Source organism: Vulpes lagopus, chromosome X, assembly GCF_018345385.1.
Source record: "Vulpes lagopus strain Blue_001 chromosome X, ASM1834538v1, whole genome shotgun sequence".
NCBI lineage: Eukaryota > Metazoa > Chordata > Mammalia > Carnivora > Canidae > Vulpes > Vulpes lagopus.
Window position 1 is genome coordinate 109,824,509 of NC_054848.1, and position 26,649 is coordinate 109,851,157.

Consider the following 26,649-nt stretch of genomic DNA (forward strand, 5'->3'; position numbering starts at 1 on the left):
TTAAGGTAGACATGGGTTAAAGCATATGTAGCTCTCCATAAATGCAGTCTTCAAATGTCCTGAACTACCAGCCTGACAATAACGTAAGTCTCTATGGAGATATAAACCAATCACATTCTGGTACGCTTATAAGTGTTAGAAGGATTATCATTCCTCCCTTCTACTACGAGTTTTTAGTTGCCAACAACCAGGTAGAATTTGAAGTGACTCCTATTGATTGGTATGATGGGCCAAGAGCAGCTTTTACCAGGATATCCAATTCACCCACACCCACACCCCCACACACACAAATACAAGTATAGCTGGACAAATCTAAGATTGGTGGCTGTTATCAATATCAATACTCTGATTTTGACATTATACTGGTTTCGAAAGATGTTATCATTGGGAGAAAGTGGGTAAAGGGTACACAAGGGATCTCTATTATTTCTTACAACTGCGTGCATAGCTACAATTATCTCAATACAAATTTCAATTTTAAAATGCCACTTCGACACAGAAATTCTAGGATGCTGCAGAATTCAACTGGTTATGTTTCTGAAGAAAACAGGAAGGAAAGGGGTGGAGAAATGAGTGAAAGAGAAGTCAAGTAGGAGCGGACATGAAACTTCACAGTGGGAAAGATTACTACATTACACTGCAATGTCTGAAAATATAAGCACATATCCTCATAGTCTCCTTCAAGTCACAATGACAAAGAACAGAAGGTTGTTATGGAAAACCTAGTTCAAGCCCCTGCATTTTAAAGATCTGAAAAATGAGGCTCAAAAAATAATTTGTAAAACTTTAAAACATTCAGGAAAAAAAAAAAGAGACTAGCTTTTCAGTTTTGGCAGAGCCAAGGATCACTTAAGCAAGATACATAAAGCACTAACCGTAAGGAGACTGAAATTTTAACTAGGTTAAAATTAAGAACTTATCAAAAGTCACCGAACAAAATAGTAAAAGGACAAGTCACCAACTGAGACAATATCTGCAATAAATAAAAACAATAAAGGATTAATAGCCTGAATATGAAAAGGACTCATAGTTGTAGGTCAGTCTGAAAAAGATAAACAACCCAATAGAAAAGTCAAAAGACATAAGTATTTCAAAAGGGAAATATAAATGGCCCATAAACATATGCAAAGATGCTTAACTTCATCAGAGAGAACACTGGCAAAAAATGAGAGAATTGGCAAAAAAATAAGAAGTCAGACAATACCAAGTGTTGAAAAATAAGAAGAGGAATTCATGCATTGCTAATGGGAGTACACACTGGTAAAACCACCTTGGAAAAAAATTTTACCTCTTCTTGTACAGCTGCACATTTCAAGACCTGTCATTCAGTGTGCATGTCTTCTTATATTTATGCCCAAGTGTGTGTTTGCATGTGTTACGTGCAGCCTATACACACACATACATGAACTCACAGAGGAAAAACCCATTATAAGTATACACCAAAAGACACATTTTCAGGGATCCCTGGGTGGCTCAGTGGTTTGGTGCCTGCCTTCAGCCCAGGGCATGATCCCGGGGTCCCGAGGTTGAGTCCCATGTCGGGCTCCCTGCATGGAGCCTGCTTCTCCCTCTGCCTGTGTCTCTCTGCCTCTCCCTCCCTCTCTCTCTCTCATGAATAAATAAAATCTTTTAAAAAAATTTTCTGATCTTAACAGAAAGAAAAAAAAAAAAACCTGCAAACAACCTAAAGGTCCAGTCCCCTGACAGAAGAATGAATAAATTCCAGTATATTTCCAAATGACTAGCAGTGAAAATGGATGAACCATACATAGCTTTGTAAAACCTTATAAGGAATCACAGAAATACAATACTGAATAAGAAAAAAACACAGTCTATCATTTCTATAAAGCTCAAATTAAAAAAACAAAACAGGGACGCCTGGGTGGCTCTGAGCCGTTGAGTGCTTACCTTTGGCTCAGGGAGTGATCCCAGAGTCCCACATTGGGCTCCTTGCATGGAGCCTGCTTCTCCTGTCTCTGCCTCTCTCTCTGCATCTCTCATGAATAAATAAATAAAATCTTTTTTAAAAAAAGCAAACAAAACAATATACTATCAAAAAAAAAACAACATACTATGTAGGTTTGTGTACATATGTGTTAAAACTTTTTTTTTATTTATTTATTTTTTTTTTTTTTAATGATAGTCACAGAGAGAGAGAGAGAGAGGCAGAGACATAGGCAGAGGGAGAAGCAGGCTCCATGCACCGGGAGCCCGATGTGGGATTTGATCCCGGGTCTCCAGGATCGCGCCCTGGGCCAAAGGCAGGCGCCAAACCGCTGCGCCACCCAGGGATCCCTAAAACTTTTTTAAAGCAATGGAATGACCCCTATTAATAGTTAATTGTTATAGAGGGGAGGAAGGGGAATGTGGAAGAGACCGGGATGAAACAAGAAACTGACACATAGGTAGACAGAATTATATTGGCAATGGTCTAATTCTCAAGTGGTAGATATATAGGTATTCATTTTATTATTATGCATATATTTCATATATATTCTGTATGCACCAAATATTACATTTTACAAAGATAATTTCTTTAATATGGAAGTGATTTTCCTAAGACAGTACTGCTGGTGAATGGAGGCACCATAACAGAAGAGTTTCCATTGCCATACCGAGAAAAATTCCACAATGCTAGGTGTATACTGGGAACTAAGGAGATAACTGTTACAGCAATGTGAATTTCATGACTACTTTATTAATTCCAAACATGTATCCTCTAAATCCATTAATACCTTTCGACTGATTTCATTTGATTTTATTTTGATTACATTGCTTTCGTTAGTATCTTTGATATATGTCATATGTAATATGCCTAAATTTGCACAAGAATATTTTAATTGCACTGCCTTATATTTCAAAACAGGGATATATATTCTACTGATACTTTCCATTAAGGTCCAGGGCCTAACCTAAATAAACAAATGATTAGGACTTTTGAAATAGATTTACAGAATTCCATTTCATGAAACTGCTCCCTTGCCATGGCTATTATCCTCTGGTTGAACCATTGGCTGTAAGACACAGCAAGTGCTGAATTCTACTCCACTATACTGTTGGTTCTAAAATTCATACATTCATACAATTGTTTACTTACTTACTACACCCTACTTTTTTTTTTAAGATTTTATTTATTTATTCATGAGAGACACAGGGAGAGGCAGAGACACAGGCAGAGGGAGAAGCAGGCTCCATGCAGGGAGCTCGATGTGGGACTGATCTTGGGACTCCAGGATCACGCCCTGGGCCAAAGGCAAGCCCTCTCAACCGCTGAGCCACCCAGGTGTCCTACCCTACAGTCTCCTAGCAGCTGTCACTCAGCCAATCCAAGGGCTGCCTCTCTACTATTGTTTAGCTAATTGTGTTCCTGAGTACAGATGAGTTAAGAATGTCGGGAAATGTCAGGTGGCCAGTAGCAAAAAAGACAAGGCTGGTGCTCCCCAGCAAGTCTGCTCATATTTTAGCATCACCAAAAATGCTCTTCTCCATTAGAGCTGTTAGTTAAAGGTTAATATAATCAGAGTTGAACTTAATTCTAGAACATAGTACTAACGAAGACACAGGTCTACATTTGATCCCAATCATTCAGGTCAGTGTAAAGCCAAAAAGTACAACCACTTTCAAAAGCCAATGAACAAACAGCATGAACAGCCTAAAATTTGTCATTGTTCCCATTCAAAGTATAGACAATTTAGTCTACACTCAATTAAGAAACTGAAGTTTGGGGTGGAGTACGGTCAAGTGTGCGATCAAAAGATGGAGCCCTGAGGAATAACACTGATAAACTCAAAAGAAAACATTTAAAAAAATTCTACTGAAGGACTGTGAAACTTAAAACATATACTGCAAAATTATACAGCTAGGAGAGAACTTATAGATGACCCAACAGCCCTCACAGTTCACAGAGGAGGAAACTGAGGACATAGATGACAGAGCTGGGCCCGGAATTCTGTATTTCTGAACTCCCATTCACTGAATAATCTTGGACAAGCCACCTGCCCTCTCTCTGTCACTTTCCTCTGCTATAAAATGAAGAGGCTAGACAACTGGATGGTTTCTAAGACTACCAGTTCTAGTACTTGCTGAGCCTTTACAGACCATGTAGCAGTCTAAGCCTCTCATTTTATAGATGGAAAGTGTAGCAAATTGGTTATTTATGGTAAAGCCTTTCATTCCTGATATATATACACTTTAGATCGTTCATTCATCTTCACATGATCACATAAGTGTGATGGTTAAGGGGTGCCTGGATGGCTCACTCAGTTAAGTGTCTCCCTTTGGCTCAGGTCACAATCCCGGGGACCTGGGATGTAGCCTGAAATTGGCCTCGCTGCTCAGCAGGGGGGCTGCTTCTCCCTCTGCCCCTCCCTCTGCTCATGCAGTCTCAAATAAATAGATCTTAAAAAAAAAAGGCATGATAGTTAATTTTATGCATTATTTTACTGGGTCATGTAGTGCCCAGATATTTGGTCAAACATTATTCTGGGTGTGTCTGTAAGAGTATTTCTGGATGAGATTAATGTCTGAATTGGCAGACAGAGTAAAGCAGATTGTCCTCCATAATGCTAGTGGACCTCATCCAATCAGTTGAAAGCCTGAAGAGAACAAAAAGACTGACTATTCCACTCCCACGACTCCCCCCACCCTACCCCCCCTCAGTAAGGGGGAACTTCTCCTGCCTAATAGCCTTTTGAGCTGGGACATTTGGTTTAACCTGCCTTTGAACTGAAACACTGGCTCTTGGATTGGAACGGACACCGTCAGCTCTCCTGGTGCTCAGGCCTTCCCACTCTGATATAACTACACCATTGGCTCTCTTGGGTCTTTAGGTTGCTGACTGCAGGTCTTAGGACTTTTCAACTTCCATAATCATGAGTCATTTCCTTAAAATAAGTTTATACACACACACACACACATATATATGAAGTCTTAATATGAAATTTATTTACATATATACATATAAATAACACTAAACTTTTTTTTTAAAGATTTATTTATGAGAAACACAGAAAGAGAGAGAAAAAGAGAGAGAGAGAGAGAGAGGCAGAGACACAGGCAGAGAGAGAAGCAGGCTCCATGCTGGGATCCTGGCAAGGGACTCCATCCTGGTCCCCAGGATTAGGCCCCGGGCTGAAGGCGGCGCTAAACCACCAGCCACCCAGACTGCCCAACATTAAACATATTTACATATACGTAAACACACACGCACACTAAACGTTTATATAGGTATTTACATATACGTAAACACACACACACACAGAGCCTGTTGATTCTGTTTCTAATGCTTGTAAAGCACTTAAAACAATGCCAGGAACTTACCACTCTGGTTTTAGCTGTTACTATAATGATAAATCAAGATAACTTACAACTAAATTCTACAAACCTGCAACATATCAATGAAGCCAAGGACCAATAATTCAAGGCACTGACTGGAATAATTATTTCTGCACACAGACAGCATCTAACAGAACACAAATACCTATGCTGAAGGTAAAACGAAAAATAAAAAAAATAAAGAAAACCCATTTCAGAGGTGCCTGGGTGGCTCAGTCAGTTAAGTCTGCTCAGGTCCTGATTTTGGGGTCCTGGGATAGAGCCCTGAGTGTCAGGCTCCCTGCTCAGTGGGGAGTGTGCTTCTCTCTGTCCCTCTCCTTGCTTGTGCTCTGTCAAATAAATAAATAACATCTTTAAAAAAAAAAAAGAAAATCCATTTCAAATTTTGATCCATATAAAATAATAAGATTATTTCCATCCTCATGTATTAAGGGCTTAAATCAGGCGCTGAGGCATTAGTGACACAGCAATAAGCAAAAATGGTCACAGTTCTTACCTTCATGAAACACTATGTAGAGGGCAAGTTGATACTAAATATATTAGCAAAAGAATTTAATATACAAATGTAAAGTCAATTGTGATAGGAGTATAAAGGAAAGTTTCATGATGCTATGAGAACCTAGAAACCTGGCATTGTCTGAGGGAAGGACAGGGACAGCTTCCTTGGGGAAGCGATGAATAAGCTGAGGTCTGAGAAATGATTAAGAATTGAGGCAATGACTACCACAGAGAAGTTTACCAGACAAGAGGAATAATATATACGAAAGTCCTATGGGACACAGACACAAAAAATGAAGAATATTTTTTGCAGAAATAGAAAAATCCATCCTGGGGGCATCTGGGTGGCTCAGTGGTTGAGCACTTGCCTTTGGCCAGGGTCTGGGATCAAGTCCTGCATTGGGCTCCTTGCAGGGAGCCTGCTTCTCCCTCTGCCTATGTCTCTCTCTCTCTGTCTCTCATGAATGAATAAACATATATATATATTATATATATAATATATAATATACATATTATATAATATATATATTCTATATATATAAATATATATATTTTAAGAAAAACCCATCCTAAAATCCATATAGAATCTCAAGAGACCCCAGATAGTCAAAACAATCTTGAAAAAGAACAAGGGCACCTGGGTGGCTCAGTTAAGCTTCCAACTCTTGACTTTGGCTCAGGCCATGATCTCAGTGGTAGGATCAAGCCCCATGCCAGGCTCTGTGCTCAGCATGGAGTCTGCTTGTCCCTTTCCCTATGCTCTTCCCCTCTGTTCTCTAAGTAAATAAAATCTTAAAAAAGAAAAAGAAAAAGGTTGGAGGCCTCATAGCCCAAAACTACAGTATCGAAACAGTGTAGTACAGGCATAAAGACAGGCATACGGACCAATGGAATAAAATAGAGCCCAAGAAATAAACCCTCATGTATATGGTCAAAAAGATCAAGGCCTCTCAATGAGTAAAAAAGAGTCTTTTCAACACTGGCACTGCAAGAACTGGATATCCACATGCAAGAGACTGAAGTTGGATCCTGATCCTTCCCTTAAACCATATACAAAAGTCAATCCAAAATGGAGTAAAAACCTAAATGTAAAACCTAAAATGATAAAAACTGTAGAAGGAGCAGCCCAGGTGGCTCAGCGGTTTAGCGCCACCTTTAGCCCAGGGCGTGATCCTGGAAACCTGGGATGGAGTCCCACATTGGGTTCCCTGCATGGAGCCTGCTTCTCCCTCTGCCTGCGTCTCTGCCTCTCTCTCTCTCTCTCTCTCTCTCTCTCTCACAAATAAATAAATAAATAAATAAAATCTTTAAAAACAAAAAACTGTATAAGAAAACATGGGGGGAAAGCTTCACGACACACTGGATTTGGTAATTATTTCTTGGATATAGCACTAAAAAGCCCAAGAAACGAAAGCAAGAAGACATACAGGATATCAAATTTAAAAACTTCTATGCACCAAAGGAAACAATCAACAAAGTGAAAGGCAACCTGGGGAATGAAAGAACATATTTGGAAATCACATACATGATTAAAGGGTTAATATCTAGAGTATACAAAGAATGGCTACAACTGAACAACAAAAACCCAAATAACTTGGTAAAAAACTGGCAAACCACTGTGAGTATATATTTTTCCAATAAGATAGAAATGGCCAAAAGCACATGAAAAGATGCTTAACATCATAAGTCATCTGAGAAATGCAAATCTAAACCACAGTGAAAAAGCTCTACACACCAATTAAAATGGCTCCTATTTAAAAATGTTGGTTATGGGCAGCCCGGGTGGCCCAGCGGTTTAGCGCCACCTTTGGTCCAAGACGTGATCCTGGAGTCCCGGGATCGAGTCCCACGTTGGGCTCCCTGCATGGAGCCTGCTTCTCCCTCTGCCTGTGTCTCTGCCTCTGTCTCTCTGTCTCTCTCTCTCTCTGTCTCTGATGAATAAATAAATAACATCTTTTAAAAAAAATTTTTTTAAATGTTGGTTAGGGGGATCCCTGGGTGGCGCAGCGGTTTGGCGCCTGCCTTTGGCCCAGGGCGCGATCCTGGAGACCCGGGATCGAATCCCACATCAGGCTCCTGGTGCATGGAGCCTGCTTCTCCCTCTGCCTGTGTCTCTGCCTCTCTCTCTCTCTCTCTGTGACTATCATAAATAAATAAAAAAAATAAATAAAAAATAAAAAAATAAATGTTGGTTAGGAAGTGGAAAAAAAAAAAGGAAGTGGAGAAGTTGGAATCCTTCTACAATAGTGATGGTAATGTAAAATGGTTCAGGCTGCTAAGGAAAACTTCAGAGGTGCCTCAAAAAATTAAATATAAAACTACCATATGATCTAGCAATTCTATTTCTGGGTATATAACCAAAAGAATTAATAAAATCATTATCTCGAAGAGATATTTGCACACCTTTGTTAATAGCATTATTCATAATAGTCAAGAGGTGGAAACAACTCAAATATCCATCAGTGGATGATTGGATAAACAAATGTGGTATATACAGTCTTAAAAAGGAAGTCCTGTCACATGCTACTGCATGGGTGAACCTTGAAGACATTATGCTAAGTGAAATAAGCCAGTCACAAAATACAGTAGGACTCCATTTATACGATGTATCTAAAGTAGTTAAATTCATAAAACAGAAATTAGAATGGTAGTTGCTAGGGGCTTAAGGGGAGGAGGAGGAGGAGGGAGAAATGAAGAGTTGTCGTTTATTTATTTTTTTTAAGATTTTATTTATTTATTCATGAGAGACACACAAAGAGAGAGAGACAGACAGAGAGAGGCAGAGACACAGGCAGAGGGAGAAGCAGGCTCCATGCAGGGAGCCCGATGTGGGACTCGATCCCGGGTGTCTCCAGGATCAGGCCCTGGGCTGAAGACAGCCCTAAACCGCTGAGCCACCTGGGCTGCCCAAGAGTTGCCGTTTAATGGGTATAAAGTTTCAATTTTGAAGATAAAGTTCTGTGTTATCTGTTGCACAAGAATGTGATTATACTTAACACTACTGAACTAAACACTTAAAATTTAGGATGGTATATTTGTTAGGTGCTTTTTACCACAATTAAAAATTTTCTTTCAAAAAAAATTTTTTTTGGGACGCCTGGGTGGCTCAGCGATTAAGCGCCAGCCTTCAGCCCAGGGCATGATCCTAGAGTCCCAGGATCAAGTCCCACATCAGGCTCCCTGCATGGAGTCTGCTTCTCCCTCTGCCTGTGTCTCTGCCTCTCTCTGTGTGTCTCTCATGTATAAATAAATAAAATCTTTAAAAAAAAATTTTTAGGGGGGGTGGGAATTTTTAGGGGGGTGGGTGGCTCAGTGGTTTGGCGCCTGCCTTCAGTCCAGGGAGTGATCATGGAGTTCTAGGATCGAGTCCCACGGGCTCCCTGCGTGGAGCCTGCTTCTCCCTATGCCTGTGTCTGCCTCTGCCTCTCTCTCATGAATAAATAAAATCTTTGAAAAAAAATAAAAATAAAAATGTTTGAAGATTATTTTAGTGGGGGGAAGGGAGAGAGAGTCAGAAAAGCATCTTAAGCAGACTCTGAGCTCAGTGTAGAGCCCCATGCAGGACTCAATTTCATGATCTTGAGATCATGACCTGAGCCAAAACCAAGAGTCGGATGCTTAACCAATTGTGCCACACAAGCGTCTCCAATTTTTTTCTTTTAAAAAAAGAAGTGAGGAAGAGCTGTGGGAAAGTTCGGCAGTTCCTCAAAAAGTTAAAACACAGAATTATCATATAACCTACCAATTCTATTCCTAGGTACATATACCCAAGAGAACTGAAAACATTATGCCCACAGAAAAACATGTAGAAGAATGTTCAAAGCAGTAGCATTGTTCATAAAACCAAAACTTGTAAATATTCCAAATGCCCATCACCTGATCAATGGATGAACAAAGTGTGGCGTATCCATTCGGTGGATAACAGAGCCACAGAAAGGAACAAAGTACTGATCCATGCTATAATATGTATTAGAAAACACAACGCTAAATGAAAGAAGTCAATCACAAAAGAGCAAATATTGTATGTGTTCATTTACATGAAACGTCCAGAATAGGCCAATCCACAGCGATAGCTGTCAGGGTCTGGGGGGAGAGATTGGGACTAAAACCTTATAGATACATGCTTTCTTCCTGGGTCATGAAAATGTTCTGAAATCGGACTGTCATAATGGTTGCACAAAATAGTTAACGTACTAAAAACCACTTAATGATGTATCACTAAATTCTATACCTGAAACTAATATTATACTGTATGTTAACTACCTGGAATTTAAATAAAAATTTGGAGAAAAAAACCCTAAAAAAAACCCCACTTAAGGGACGCCTGGGTGGCTCAGTGGTTGAGCATCTGCCTTTGGCTGAGGGCGTGATTCCAGGTCCTGGGATGTGCTCCTGCATCAGGATCCCCACAGGGAGCCTGCTTCTCCCTCTGCCTATGTCTCTGCCTCTCTATGTCTCTCATGAATAAATAAATAAAATATTTTTTAAAAAACACTTAGTATACACTTTAAAATGGTGAATTACTGGGGCGCCTGGGTGGCTCAGTTAAACGTCTGCCTTCAGCTCAGATATTGATCCTGGGGTCTCAGCTCAGATCATGATCCTGGGGTGGTGGGATCCCATGTCAGGCTCCTTGCTCAGCAGGGAGTCTGCTTCTCCCTCTGCCCCTCACCCCACTTGTGCTCTCTCACTCAAATAAATAACATCTTTATAAAAAAATAAAATGGTGAATTTGCTATGTGAATTATGTCTCAATTTTTAAAAGTGAACAAAAATAAACAGTGAAGAAGAGTACAAGCTGATACTGGTCAGGTTTTTATCCAGAGCAAAGTCACTGAAAGCTTTGAGATGTGCATTTGTAAAAGATCCCTCTGGTGCCATGTGGAGGATACACTGGAGAGGGCGAGAGTGGATGAGATCATCTATTCCAACTGTCCAGGTAGGTGACAGTGGCAGCTTGGACTTGGATGGCAGTAGAGGTGGACAGATTTGAGAGCTCTTTCAGAAACAGAACCAACTGGGGTTTGGGTTTGTTTTTTTGTTTGTTTGTTTGTTTGTTTTTGCTGTGAGATTAGATGGAGAAGAAGGGAAAGGCAGTATTAAGGATGACTCCTAGGTTTCTAGCTTGGACAAGCAGGTAGAGGATTGTGTCATTTATTACAAGAGGAAGACAGGAGGAGAAACAAATATGAAAGAGGAGAGATGCTGATGACTTGGACTAGGGTAGCAGTCGTGATGATAAAAAGGAAAGTGGCATCAACAACGTGTGGGGATATGCTGGTTAGGAGGGAATACGATTAATCCATGTCCTGGTAAGGCACCATGATGTCATCAAGCGTGAATGTCTATTAAGAGCCATGTTGTCAAACAGAAGTGTTACCGTAAGGAGTATGCTTCTGGACCAAGGCCTGATTCCCCAGCTTTTTAAATCCAGTCATTCCTTGGAGATATTGCAGGGTCATTTCCAGAGCACAAATGACCATCAGTACTCAAGATAATAATCTACCACAATGTCCTCACGTAGTTAAAGTCTCTGAAAGTATGCACTCATGATGTAAGTAGGACACATATAAGCATATACTAGAGGAAGCAGTGTCTTGAAATATTACCCTAGATGCTTCCACCCCAGTTCCTACCCAATTGTTCCTTCACCCCATCAGAAGATTGATGACCACCATCTTTGGGTGATGGATTTCAGAAGAGAGTCCTACAGGAGGATTCCTGTAGCTGTTGTTTTGAAAATCACAAGCTGCCTCACGTCCATTTTTACTTTTCCCTCTCTTAAAGTCTAAATTTCACCACAACAAACATAAGGCATCGAAGACCACGGTTTTGGTCTTTGTTCAGCATTTGAGGTTGGAACCTGTGCCCTCTACATTGACTGATTCCACTGCTCAAAGGACCGTAAGCAGTAACTTGGCCCAATTGCTCCAGTAATTGCTTCATGAGGTCACATGTCCCTAAAATTCCATGAACTTCAACACTCTGGGTCTCTTACCACCCAGTTCCTATGCTACCTCTTCTATGAACCCCTCCTCTAGCCACAGCTGAGTGAGATTCAGCGCTCTCTTCTCAAGTTGGTTGCACTTACTGTGTGCGCCTCTTAAAAGGACAGCACTGGGACAGCCTGGGTGGCTCAGCGGTTTTGCGCCGCCTTCAGCCCAGAGTGTGATCCTGGAGTTCCGGAATCGAGTCCCACATCGGACTCCCTGCATGGAGCCTGCTTATCCCTCTCTCTCATGAATAAATAAAATCTTAAGAAAAAAAAAAGGAGGGATCCCTGGGCGGCACAGCGGTTTGGCGCCTGCCTTTGACCCAGGGCGCGATTCTGGAGACCCGGGATCGAATCCCACGTCGGGCTCCCTGTGCATGGAGCCTGCTTCTCCTTCTGCTTGTGACTCTGCCTCTCTCTCTCTCTCTCTCTGTGACTATCATAAATAAATTTTAAAAAAAAAGAAAAAAAAAAGGATAGCACTGACTGAAGACCACATGCCTTGCAAGGAGGCTCATCTTGTATGTTATCTTCTAACAGACTGCAAGCTACTGGAGAGCAGGGCTGTGCCTTACATACGTCTATTGCACAAGTTAGGCATGAGAGTTCAAAGGAAGCCTGTGATTCATATGAATGTTTTCAGAAAAGAAGACAAAGTAAATTCTGCACTATACTAAGGATCCCTTAATCCGTATTATTGCAAACTACATTAATTGTGAAGCTTAAAGAACAACCCCACTGCTTACACAACAGGTGTAGCTTACATAATCTGCTCTACCCAGCTGTTACTTATTTGTGACAGTTCCCTCCTGGCTTCTGCTCCCTGTTGATCTGTAGGATTACTACATCTTTCAGTATGAGTTCCTGATTTATTCCTTGCTCAAATCATAAAACAATTATTAATTTTCCTTTCTGATAACACCAGAAAAAAAAAAAAAGGCTAAAATTTAAGAATAACCAGAGATACCCCTGGGGATTTTCATGACTGTAAATCTCAAAAAAAAGCACTCCTGGACTAAGGACACCTGGGTGGCTCAGTGGTGTGAGTGACTGCCTTTTGCTCAGGTCTGCCTTTGGCTCAGATCATGATCCCTGGGTCCTGGGTCAAGTCCTGCCCCGCATGGGGCTCCCAGTAGGGAGCCTGCTTCTCCCTCTGCCTATGTCTCTGCCTCTCTCGGTCTCTCATGAATAAATAAATCAAATCTTTTTTAAAAAATTCCTGGATTAAAACAGTATTTATAAATATTGCCATAAAATTCAATTATTAACCCAAGAATTTTCCTTTTTTTCTTTTGGCAGTTTTTCCTATATAGTCATCCTTGACTAAATGCTCTTCAGTATGCCTGCATTTGGAACTGTATCACCTCCCACCCCAAAATTTTTAAATCAGCTGCCTATGAGCTAACAGCTAGCCATGTATAGAATGTGATGGAAGTAATGATGCAAATGAGTGTTGAGACTATGGATAAATGAATGGAACAAGGAAGGGAGGGGGTAGTAACAAAAATCCAAAAGTCAGGAAAGAATGAAAATCCACGAACTTGGTGATGCTCCAGAGAGGAAACCAGCAAGTGTTGACGCTAAACTGGCAGAAACATCAATACTTCCTGGCTCCCCCACTGAGCGCATCAATTTACCAGCGGCAGGCTGCTCTTCTGCTGCAAGTGACAAAAAGTGAATGCATTCAACAATATGAAAAAGAATGACCCATAATCCAGAAGCATGGCTGTGGGCAGCAAAGAAAAGGCTGGCAGTGACTGCTGGGAGCCTCAGTCTCAACTCTGCTGCTGATTAGCTTAATGACCACGGGCAAGTCATTTCCCTTTGTTGAAAAATACCCAGATTTTGTATAATACGTAGGAAAGAGTTAACATAGCAGGCCTGACACTGCTATTCTTAAAAAGGCCTGCTTACAAAGCTGGTACCCAGCTGGGGATTTGGATTTTGGGAAGGTTCCCACCACCTTAAATGATAAGAGTAGCTAGCTGTGCCTAAACTCTTGGTACAAACAATATGGTTTATGCTAAATCCTGTTTTCCTACTGGGATTCTGGAATTTTGGCACGTACCAGGCAGAGGGGGTCTACATGACCAGGTCCCTCTAAAAACCCTGGGCATGGAGTCTCTAATAAGCTTCCTTGGTAGACAACATTTTACACAAGTTATCACAACTCGTTGCCGGAGGAATGAAGTCAACCTGTGGGACTCTAGTGGGCGAGGACGGCTGGAAGCTGCACCTGGTTTCCTCCAGGCTCGGCCCCATGCACCTTTTCCCTCTGCTGACTTTGCTTTGTATACTTTTGCTCTAATAAATCATAGTTGTGAGCACAACTATATGCTAAGTCCTGTGAGTTCCGCCAATAAGCCATCAAACCTGGGAGTTGTCTGGGGGACCTCTGACACTACGGGCATAGTGTGGAACAGCCTACCAAATACTTTCCCAACAACCTTGTGAAGTAGGTATTATTACATTCATTCTATAGGTGAGGAAAAAGTTCAGAGAATGTACACAGAAAATAAATATTTGTGTTTATGACATGGGTGTTCTTAAATTTTAGTGAATTTCAGAACCATCTGGAGTGTTTGCTAAAAATGCAGTTTTTCTGGGACCTATCACCTGAGACTTGGATTCAGTAGGCTGGAGTCCTAGGAATCTGTTTACAATAAGCAACCCAGATGATTCTTATGCAAGCAGTCCAAAGACTACATTTTGATAAACACACTGATGTATACGAACCACAGTGCCCAATTTCCCAAGCTGGGCAGCGAATGGCAGAACTACAACTTGCACCAACCCTTTTAACAAGGCAGAGTCTCCTTTCACAACAAAACTGCTTCTATCCCTTAAATGCTACAGTTCCTCTGGTCTGCTGTCTTCTTGCTACAGGTATTCACCCAACTAATGGCAATGAGGTGCAACCAGGAAAGTATTTTACATTCCTGTCACCAAATACTAAATGATATCCTGAATTAAAGTAATGCACACTTACCAGGGAACGTCAAGATACACAGCTCTTGAAGAATTAACACTGCAGCTTTGTTTTTCAGAAAAGATTTGATGTGCTGGTGGCAACAGATAATATAAGCTTATGAATGGTATTTAACAAAAAAAATATAAATTTGCTTATAATTTCAGAAGTTGAGGACAGTATATTAATTGTAGCTTTTTATGTATGGCCAAGGAAGGGGAAGGTGCTAAAGATAATCTTTTGAATTAAGAAAATAGCTTCATGTGAACGCTAAAGTTTTTCTGATTACTTTTTAAGCAGGCATGAAAGTCTTACTTTTTTTCTGACCATTTTCACCTGTTATTACAGATTCAAACTCAACAATTCAGTTCAAAACCATGCAGGAAGTATTTATTGAGCACCTACTGTTTACTTGATGCTACACCAGCTGCAAGATCATTCTCAAGATTGTTTTAATTTTTCTAGGAAATACCAAGGCAAAGACTAGAAACATACAGCCACCATAATACTTTAACATATAATGAAGGAGCCTAAAAAAAAAAAAAAACTATCTGCTTGAGCAGTGTAGGCCTCACTAATCCTCCTATACTCTATTAAATATATATGGGGCAAAAAAATTGATGACAACCTGTATTTTACAAATACAGATTAACTTCCCAAATCTGGATATCCACAGTCCAACATCTATAAACCAGATAATCAAGAAGTCAGCCAAACCAGCAATCCATCTATATACACTGCAGTTATCTAGGGGCTGTCTGCCAATGTGCTGGCATCGGGGAACCCACACCCATATCTGCAGTGCTGAGTGCTCATTCATCATTAAACTGCAGTAGTGTTAACATATGCTGCAGTCATGCTAATGTTTGTTTTACAATCACCACTGATCCACCCTTATACCAAGCCAAGAAGGTTAAGAGTTAAGTGAACAGAAATAAACTTGAAAACAGCACCTAATTCACTTATGGAAGCCCAGAAACTCCCTCCACCCAATCAGAAAATTCTTCTCAATCTCAGAGTCCAGATGCAAAAGATTAATCCATATAAAGCACTACAGATGTACAGGAAACTCCACCTCCTTGATGGAAAAAAACTAGTATTTTTATTTTGCACCCCATGCTTTCACCCTCTTTGGGGAGAACTGATCAACCATGTTAGACAAGCAATCAGCCTTGATGATTTTTCCCACAAACCAGTATATGAATTCATTCATGGGCTAGTTCTTTGCATATCATCCAGACAGAGGGAAGTTAGTCAGTCATGGCTTTCCCAGGGGCCACATGGGCCATCCTTTACCTCCCAGAACCCACTGCCCATGTGGTGGTTAACTGGTAGACTAGGTAAGGAAACAGGCTCATCTGGACAGCTGCATCAATATGAAAATGGCCAGCTCTACCTGCCCAAATTTCACCTCTGCTAAAAGTTCATTAGGAGCACTGGAAACTACCTGATTTGTAGGCACTCAATATTGCCCACTAATAAAGGGCTGAATATGAAGAGTAGCCATAAACAGGAGCAAACGATAAACCTTTATAGAAGGTATTTAGAAGACTTTTAGAATCATATGCTTCTTAATTTAAAAAAATCAGGAAAAAAAGGACAGAATTTGTTATATAATTTAATAGTAAGTAAGTAGTATTTATTTCAAGTAATAGTGACTCATCCCTAAAAGGTTTCTCACCTTACACAGAATGAGACTAGCATCTATTTGCAAAAGAGCAGTTTGCCATGTATAGGTTATATTGAAGGGTCAAACGCAACAGATTCCTTTTTATTTAAAATCCAAAAACCAGGGCAGCCCAGGTGGCTCAGCAGTTTGGCGCCGCCCTCAGCCCAGGGTGTGATCCTGGAGACCAGGGATCAAGTCCCATGTCAGGCTCCCTGCGTGGAGCCTGCTTCTCCCTCTGCCTCTCTCTAGGTCTCTGTGTCTCTCATGAATAAATAAATAAAAAGCTTTAAAAAAAAAAACCCAAAACATAAAAAATAAAATAAAATCCAAAAACCATAATATAACTAAGATTTTGCACTCTATTTTTGGTAGAAAGAAAAATGATAAGCATAGAACAGCAACTTATTTGTGAAAATCAAGTTTCATGGTATGTTATAAATGTGTTAGAGACAGTGTAATCACCATGTCCTCCTCTTTATCTATAGCTGTGTATGTAATAATAATTAAGGCCTCTCAAGACAGGGACTTGTCTTGCTCACCCATTTGTCCACAGGGCCTATCATAGTACCCTACACATAGTAGGTGTTCCGCAAATATTTGTTGAATGAAATAAAGCTCTGCAAGATCATGAAATGACATAACCATCTAAGAAAGATTATACTATGGTCAGTATCGTTTAGGTACTAAGTGTATTTATTCTAACACTTAGAAAATTGGTAATCATTATATGATATACACCAATGTTTAGGTTCCGATCTCTCAATTTGAATGTGTGTGGGGGAGGGGAGGGGAGGGGAGGGGAGGTCCACCACACCAACAAGCAATTCTCAGACCAAACACCAGCTGTGGTGTCTTAAAATTCAACTCTTTTTTTTTTTTTAAGATTTTATTTATTCATGTGAGAGAGAGAGAGAGAGAGAGAGAGAGAGGCAGAGACGCAGGCAGAGGGAGAAGCAGGCTCCATGCAGGGAGCCTGATGCGGGACTTGATCCCGGGACTCTAGGATCACGCCTGGGGCCCAAGGTAGACACTCAACCTCTGAGCCACCCAGGGACCCTGCAATTCAACTCAGTTCTGAAAGTATCTACCCAGAGGTAGCATCAGATCTCCCCAGTTAAGGGTTCAGTCCTAAGAGACTGTCGACACTTCTCCTCACTTCACATGCCAGTCACCAAGGCGACATTACTGTCCCTGCTTCTGACCAACCAACTGCCAATGGGAGGTTCCAAAGACCCCCATCTTGGGTTTCAGCCACCAGACCCAAGTCTACAACCTCCTCCTCAGGTTCTACTCATTTGCTAGAGCCACTCACAGGACTCAGAGAAACATTTTAGTAGATTCCTAGTGTATTATAAAAGTGTATAACACAGGAAGAGCCAGATGGAAGAGAAGCATAGGGCTAGGTCTGGGGAAAGGGTGCAGGGCTTTCATGTCCTCTGCAGGTGCACCACCATCCCCAAATTTCCACATGCTCCCCAACCTGGAAGGTCTCCAAATCCTGTCCTTTTGGGTTTTTATGGAGCTTTCGTTACTGAGGCATGACTGATTAACTCATTGACCACTGGCGATAAAACTCAATCTTCAAGCCCTCTCCCCTCCCTAGAGGTCAGGGGGTGGGGCTGAGAGTTCTAACCCTCTAATCACAAGGCTGGATCCCCTGGCAACCAGCCCCCAACCAGAGGCGCTTTCCAAAAGTCACCTCATTAACATAACAAAGGACACCTTTATTGCCTTCACCACAGGAAATTCCAAGGATTTTAGGAGCTCTGGGAAAGAAACCAAATGTATAGATACATATATCTTCTGATAAATCACAATATCACACCCAATTAACTAGAACTCATTCTTTAATCATTCTTCATAAGGAATTTGCTATAAATATCATAGCCTATAAGTGATAGTTATTATTTATGTGAAACACATAAAGTTGTTCATTCAAAAACTATTTATCAAACTCCTACTATGCACTTGGCACAATGCTAAGTGTTTCTGCCCCCAGCAGCTTTCAGACTAGGGCAGCCTTTCTCAAATGGAATTCCTCATCTGCGGATGCAAGTATAGGGGACAAATTATTATACACAATGAATGCCCTAGGGCGTGAGGGCTTAATTCTTAAAAAAAACTTGGACGCCTGGGTGGCTCAGCGGTTGGGCAGCTGCCTTCGGCTCAGGTCGTGATCCAGGGGATCTGGAATCCAGTCCTGCATCGGGCTCCTGCAAAGAAGCCTGCTTCTCCCTCTGCCTGTGTCTCTGCCTCTCTGTGTGTCTCTCCTAAATAAAATCTTAAAAAAAAAAAAAGATTTATTTATTTATTACAAGAGACACAGAGAGAGAGGCAGAGACACAGGCAGAGGGAGAAGCAGGCTCCATGCAGGGAGCCCGACGTGGGACTCGACCCCGGGTCTGCAGGATCAGGCCCTGGGCTGAAGGCAGGTGCTCAACCGCTGAGCCAGCCACCAGGGATCCCTAAATCAATCTTTTAAAAAAAAACATATCTAGGGTGCCACACAAGTTAAAAGGAAATTACAGAAAGATTTAAAAAAAAAAAAAAAAAGGTTCCTTTTAGGGGAACCTGGGTGGCTCAATGGTTGAGCTTCTGCCTTTGGCTCAGGTCCTAATCCCAGGGTCCTGGGATCTGGCTTCACCCTCTGCCTATGCCTCTCCCTGTGTCTCTCATGAATAAATAAAATCTTAAAAAAAAAAAAAAAAAGGTTGCTTTTAGTAAGGTCAAATTCAACTGTTAAACCTAGCCATGCATGGGTGGGTGAAAGGATGGGTGAAATAGATGAAGGGGGGGATGAAGAGTATACTAATCTTGAGCACTAAGTAATATATATGGTACACCTGAAACTAATATTAACACCGTCTGTTAACTACACTGGAATTAAAAAAAAATAGCCCAGCCATGTATGAACTACCTGGTAGGAGCCAAGATGCACAGACTACTTGTAAGGCTTGTGTGAATGCAAAAATACACACATTTGAAAAAATTTCTAAAAATAATAAAATGAACTCATCAATATTTTCCAAGCTCAGCAACGTCAGGCCAAGGTTTTTAGTAAAGTGAAACGGGGCAACAAAAGTTTAATTACCCTGATAATTAAAGGAGGAAATGGAGACTCTTCTTGCTTCGAAAAAAAAAAAAACCAGCAATGACTTGAATTATTTTATTAATTACCTCCGATACTGCTTCACTAGACTTGCCTTGGACTCAAAGTAATAAATTAGCCACCGATTTAATTAATTATTTTTAATATTTTGGGTCTTATTTTGAATTTTCATTCTACCTTATGCAGTCTAATTGGCTTCCAGTCCTGGGCCTCTTTGATTCGACATTTTCTGTGCGATAGTACTATATGCTGCATGCTTCGTGGAACCAAAGCAGTTTGAGAGCTTCTAGAATCAGAGACAAATTTCTTCCAGGAATTCACATACTCACAATTTAAGCTTTCATTTATCAATGACCCAGAAATTCATGCCTGTTTAATATCTCTCTGACAAATGACACTGACGGCATCTACTTGGCCAACTCCCCCGCATCTACTTTATCAAAGAATATCTTATTTTGTATCTTTAGCATGAAGTAATGTCAAAAAGGTCGGAGGTGGGGAGGGCACCTGTCTGGCTCAGTTGGTGGAGCATGTGTTGCTTGATCTTGGAGTTGTGATTTTGAACTCCACGTTGGGTGTGGAGATTAAAAATAAAACCTTTGGGGACGCCTTGGTGGCTCAGGTCGTTATCCCAAGGTCCTGGGATGGAGTCCCTGCAGGGAGCCTGCTTCTCCCTCTGCCTGTGTCTCTGCCTCTGTCTTTCGGGGTCTCTCATAAATAGGTAAATAAAATCTTTAAAAAATAAATACATAAATAAAACCTTTGGAGGAGGAATTCTTGTCGTTTAGACTCTCATTACACCTTTAAACCCATGTGAAAATCCTACTGTAATCATCAGGAACTTTATGAAGAGTGAAAGGTTAACATAAAAATCCCTGACCCCTAAATCTCAACTGGTCCAGACTTCCAAGTAAACATGCCTTTAAAGGAAATAAATTGTATAGACAAAGCTACTCTTTTTTATTTATTATATTTATGGAAAATGGAGATGTTGATTGGGAACAGCTGGTGCTTTTATTATACTCAGTCACCCAACTCTTAAGTCTTTAAAGACACCCCCTACATGCCCAAATCCTAAAATCCTACACCAAAATCCACCAATTTCTTTCTACCTCAAAACTGTCAAAAGGAAAAGTCTTAATTCATTAGAAAAAAAAAAGAAGTCAAGTCAAGGCCACATCTTTAAGAAATACAGTGAAACACTATTTCTTTTAGCTTGGAATTGGAGAACCTAGGGAAATAAATGGCATTTTTTAAGACGATTCAGTAAACCCTACTGAGCCATAGAAGATGATGCTACTCCCAAGAGAAATTTACTTCCCATGTCAGGATTAAAATGTAAAGCCCTATCCCAACATGTACCTAGTTTTCAGTGATCAACAGCTAAAATCAACACTACTGTAATTCATATCATATTCAAAGTCAACTTTAGACATATATAGGCACACAAAAAAAGACAATTTGAAAGGAATTCACAGACCCACTTCTGAAATATGAAAGCCATCATAAGGCAGCACACAACTTGAACTGTATCTACATTGCCGTGTAAGTCTCAAAGTCCAACCTAGATCTTAAATTGTAGCCTTCTAGTGATTTAAATGGGAGCGCTCTTCAAATAATCTCCACCAGGCAAAAGATGAGGACAGCAGACTTACTGATCTAGGAGGGAGAAAATTTGCCTCCCTCCCCAATTTGGAAGTCATTCTTTAGCAATGAGTATTCAATATTTCACATTCAGTCCAGGGGTTTGCAGATTAATCCCTTGCCCTATGCCTACAGCTCAGATACAACTCCTGAGAACCTTCCAGCTTACTGCACTGGTACAAATTCCCAAGACTTACCATAGTCATGGTTGCGCAGGAAAATGCAAGCAGTCGGGTATTTCAGACGAACAATGAGGTCAAAGCTCATTTCAGTGTGAGCATAAGTGATTCTCTGCAGAGATCTTGGTGGAGGATGCAAAGTACTAGCCTCAAACCTGCAGGCTGGCACCTCAACAACTGCTGCAAATTCTACTGCATGCCCTAGCTTCCTGGGCCAGCACTGCTTAATTACCAGACTCTGATACAATGCAGATCACTCTTAGCAAAAGAAAAGCAAAGGGGGCTTTTTTGGCCAATTCTTGGGTGGTACGGTTTCAAATGTTCAAATCCTCGAAAAAAAAAGTGGGGATGTCAGCATCTCAATTTTAAAACAATGAATTATTTTCCAGAGTCCAGTTGCTTTCGACTACTTAAGTGCCAAGTGAAAAGATTCTTCTCCAAATATTACGATTAGCTCTTTGTCACTTTTTCCTTTTTTTTTTTTTTTTGTCAGCCCCAAACAACACTCCAAGATCACAAGAATCTATGTGAAATAGAACTATGAAGTACAATGCTTTTGTACCTACTCAGGCTAAATGTGAGAAACCAATTTTAGTCACTTGCTCTAGCAAGGCATCCAGTACAAGCCAATTCCTATAGATTTCAAGATTCTTCCTATGTACAACCTCTTTCGCTCTGTGCCACAGGTAATCTGCTCCAATTTCATTAAAACAGGTTTCTGGGCGAGGTAAACATTTAGAAAAACGTGAATATAGCACTACTGTGATGATATCTTCAAAAGGGATGTGCAATTATTTCTTTTAGTCGGGGTTCATTTGTGAAAGTTTCAAAGGCAGAAAAAAACGAGAGCAAATTCACCCGACGCCTGAAAAATGTTAGCAATGTTTCGATTGGGAATAATCACACGGAAAGGGCCAAATCGACAAGTTCTCAGACATGTATTTCAATGGAGCGCACGGCACTGAACCATTTTTCTGAACGACTGAAAAAAAAAATCAAAATTTACAGATGAGCCCTTTCTTTCACATCATTGGCAGAAATAAAATCCTATTCCCGCCACCTCATCTTGCAATTAAGGAAGTTGCTACAAATAGCAGCACACAAGTAAATGGTCCCTGCCTTGCTCCATTCTTAATGTACTCTCTAGGAGTAAACAGGTTACTCAAAAAAGTCAGTAGCCAGAAAAATCGCTTTTTCCCTAACGCCAGACTCCCACGGAAATGCAGCTCCGCTTTTCGGGGGATCTGGAAGGAGTGATCGTGGACGGAGGAGTGCAGCCAGAGCCTGCCTTTTCTCACGGGCTCAAGGTCCGGGGGTTCAGTGGCCGGTGAGGTTTCAGAAGCGGCGGTGCAGCCTCCTCGCGTCGGCACATCCACCCACCCCACCCTGACGATCGCCCTCGCTTTCATTAGACCCCAAAGGTGAGCTGCTTAGGCGGGGGCTCCAAAGTTTGCTGGGCCTCTGGTCAGCCGACCCCCGCCCGGCCGATCCCGGGCAGGGCTGAGCCCTGCCCTCGCCTGCAGCTCCCTCACTCCCCAGGTCTTTTTTTGGGACACAGTGACAGGTCTAGGTTTACCTCCATGTGCTCGTGGCAGAGGAAACAAAAGAAAGCAGCCTCCCTGATAATAAAACGCCATCTTCGACTAATTGGCAACCCGAGGGGCCCCCGGACCGGTGCCTCCGGGAACCCCACCACCATCGGGGCCGAGGGCGGCCCCCCGTCGGAGACGGAGTTTGCAACGCCCCGGGAAGCTCGGGCGAAATCGTCCGGGGGGAGGGGGACGCCGGGAGCCCTACCTGCCTCCCCGCCCCGGCCGCCCGGGCAACGTGGTTCAGTTAAACCCTAAAAGGGGGGGGGGGTGCTGTGGTGGCTCCCAGGGCTACAATGATCCTTTCACAAAATTGCTCCGAGGGAGCCGGCGAAGGGCCGGCGAGCAAGCCGACCGCACGCGTGGAGCCGCAGCGAGTGTACTTACAAAACGATTAAAGCTCCGGCGGAACATCGCGACGAAGGCTGCCGGGCGCCGAGCTGGGCTCTACTGAGCGGTCCGGAGGGCGCCGTCCACGACTCACACTGCGGCGCGGGCCGGCGGCGTGGGGCGGGCGGCGAGGCGGGCGGCCCCGCCACCGCCTGCCCTCCTGGCTCTGCGCGCTCCCCCGCCCCCCAGCCGCCCGCGCCCTCGCGCCCGGCGCCCGCCCCGCCTCACTCGCAGCCCGCCCCCGGCCCGCCCGTCCCGGGGGCGGCCGCCCCGCCGCTCCCCCTGCTCGGGCCCCCGGCCCGCCGCCCCGCCGCTCCCGCAGCAGCCCGCCGAGAAGGCGAGCCTGGCGCGCGGGGGAGGGATGGCGGAGGAGCGCTAGGCTCCTCCCGCGGGGAGGGGGGCGCCCCAAGCTCTCCGCCTGCGCCGGGCTCGGCACCCCGCCGTCTGCGCTCTTTCCCGGCGCAGCGCCACCGCCCTCCCTCCCCGCCGGCCTCGGCGGCCAGCCCGCGTGCTTCCGCCCCACTCCCGGCACGGGGGACCCTCCCGGGGCACCCCGCGCCTCGCCTCAGCCCCGCGCTACTCCCCCGGCCCGGCCCTAACTCCACCGCGGCAGCGCTGGGCTCGCAGCCCCTTCTCGGTGCGCGGCGGCCGCTCCGCCCCGCGCTCTCGTCCCGGAACCGGGCTGGGGAACCACTGTGCAGTCCGCCGGCCCGCCCCGAGCACGCGAGGCAGCCGGGCTCCCCGCTACGCGGCGGGGAGGAGCCAGGCTCGGAGGGAGGAGTGGGGACGGGCAGGCACCGTGGGGACCCCAGCGCGGGCAGGGCGGAGCGGGGGGACTAGTTATGAAAGCCGCCCCCTCCTCATCTGCAAAGGTGCGGGTGTCCCCACGACCCTGGCTCCGCTCCCACCTACGCGGCTTTCCCTCCTCCACTTCTTTCTCCCGTCCTGCCTCCCCACCTAAGCCGTCTTACTTCCACTTTCTCTATGAGGTTGTAAAGTCGGGCTTTGTGTCGCTGCTGCTGCGCAGCGGGGCGGGATTTCCCTGCCACCCCCCCTCCCCAAGCCCCTCCCCCTGGCTCCCTCCTCCGCGCATCTCCCGGAGCATCCTGGGAGTTGTAGTCCGACCGTGCCCCCGTTCCGCCTCGTACTGCGGGCTGGGAGCTCCCCCACTCGCCCGGACCGGGTTTGCCCGGAGGGTTGAGGGAGGAAGCGGCCGAGACGGCCGGGCCGAACCGCGGATCTCGCGCCGGCTGGCTGTGGCGGCCCGGAGCGCCTGGGAGATCCCCGCGGTGAGACCTGTGAGGAGGATAAACGAGGCGAAGCCGCGAGTCTGAGAGCCTTCCCTAGGACGCAAAATTTATGCTCCAGGAAACCCTCTACTCTCTCGGCTCCGAGGTTAGAGCCGCAATTTGTGAGACCTTAAACATGAAATATAAAGTTTGAATCCAGAGTTGCCACGAGACCGGGCGTCCCAACCCCCGCCTCTCCCGGTTTGCGCCGCCCTTTTGGCTCGTCCCGAGGCTGCTGGAGAAGAACTTCCAGATTCCTCTATAAAAGTAAAGATGAAATAAGTAGAGAGTTGAGAAACGTGTACTCGAGCCTCCTGCCGCGCCACATTCTCCCAGTTTAGAGCTGGGGACAGGGTGCAGCGACACCACAGGCCTCCCCCTCGTGAAGGTCGTGAAGGGCCTTTGCTGCTGGGCACAGGCGCTTCTTCTCCTCTCTGGGGTCTAGACTCATTTCAACAAATCTTTCCTGGGCATTTTCTTGGCACCAGGCACTGTGCGAGGGGCCGGACACGGCGACTTCTTAAAAGACCTCCCCAACGGGGTGGTTGCAATCTAATGCGGGGGACAGCGACGTGCAAAAACCACGTTTGAAAGCAATGGCTGCTAGAATAGACTCCAAGTGCTGGGGTGTAAATAGAGCAGAGCGACACTGCGTCTGAAAAGGGGCTGGGGACGCTTTCCTGAAGGCTCTAGAGTTTGAGCTGGACCCTGAAACCTGCGAAGGCGGAGACTGAACTGGACCTTGAAACGTGGGAAGGTTTTAGAGGGTGTGACCAAAGATGCCCAGTGGGCAAAGTCCAGGCCGAGGGCGAGGGCACTGAGAAGGCTCAGGGTAAGCGAAGAAAAGGAACATGGGTCACAGCAGACGCCCGGGATGTGTGGGCGGGGCGGCCCCCCTGAACATTTAAACCCCAAAGGATCTTCAGAAACACCCTATGGAGTTTGAACTTGAGTCTGCGTGAGCAGTGAGTAGCCCATCCCCAGTGAAGTGCCAATGCAAGACACTTGAGGTATGTTCCTGAACTGTCTCAATTGCCAAGAAAAAATACTTACGATTGGAAACATGTCCAGTTCTTTCCCTTCTATGGTTCCTTCCGGTTTGTTCACACTCGAGGCTAGATCGAATGATTTTGTAAGATTTATGTTAAATGTATACTAATCAGATATTAGGATATTTGATTTTATTGGCGAAATGGATCTAAGGTTTTGCTCTCTACTGTTTCAAAGACCTATTTTCAAATAGAGTTTATTTTCTGGCTTTACTTTATTGAACACAGCAACTAATATAATTTGATTCACTAATTATTTGTTGAACACCTACTATGTGTTCGACACCCGCCAGCCAGGTGTCTCTCAAACAGATCAACTTTTTAAAAAACTAGAGAAGGAGGGGCACCTGGCTGGCTCAGCTGGTAGAGCATGTGACTCTTGATCTCCTAGTAGACTTTGAACCTCCTCCCACCCACATTGATGTTGAGGTTACTTAAAAAAAAAAAAAAACGCGGGCAGCACCCTTGGCCCAGCGGTTTCGCACCGCCTTCCGCCTGGGGTGTGATCCTGGAGCCTCAGGATCGAGTCCCACGTCAGGCTCCCTGCATGGAGCCTGCTTCTCCTTCTGCCTGTGTCTCTGCCTCTGTGTGTGTGTCTTTCGTGAATAAATAAAATATTTTAAAAATTAAAAATTAAAAAAAACCCACACAATTGGGCAGCCCAGGTGGCTCCACGCTTTTGGGCCACCTTCAGCCCAGGGCCTGATCCTGGAGACCTGGGATAGAGTCCAACATAAGGCTCCCTGCATGGACCCTGCCTCTGCCTCTCTCTCTTTCTGTCTCTCTCTCTCTCATGAATGAATGAATAAATAAATAAAATCTTAAAAAAAAAAAAGTTTACAAATAAATTAAAAATTAGGGAATTAGAAATTATTTTGCAGTATTCTGTCACACACCATCGTATATTATCTCACATGCCATTGTTGTTGTCCTGCTTAA

General features: G+C 43.7%; 1 protein-coding gene across 1 annotated transcript in view; it reads right to left on the reverse strand.

Annotated features, from left to right (window-relative positions):
- ATP11C (ATPase phospholipid transporting 11C) overlaps window positions 1-24,356 on the reverse strand; it is a 184,540-nt gene extending 160,184 nt beyond the window's left edge. The window contains exon 1 of the mRNA XM_041740622.1: window positions 23,370-24,356. Within this exon, the coding sequence (XP_041596556.1) occupies window positions 23,370-23,396 (27 nt within the window). The 5' untranslated portion in view covers window positions 23,397-24,356. The remainder of the gene's footprint in view (window positions 1-23,369) is intronic.
- Window positions 24,357-26,649: the final 2,293 nt, after the last annotated feature.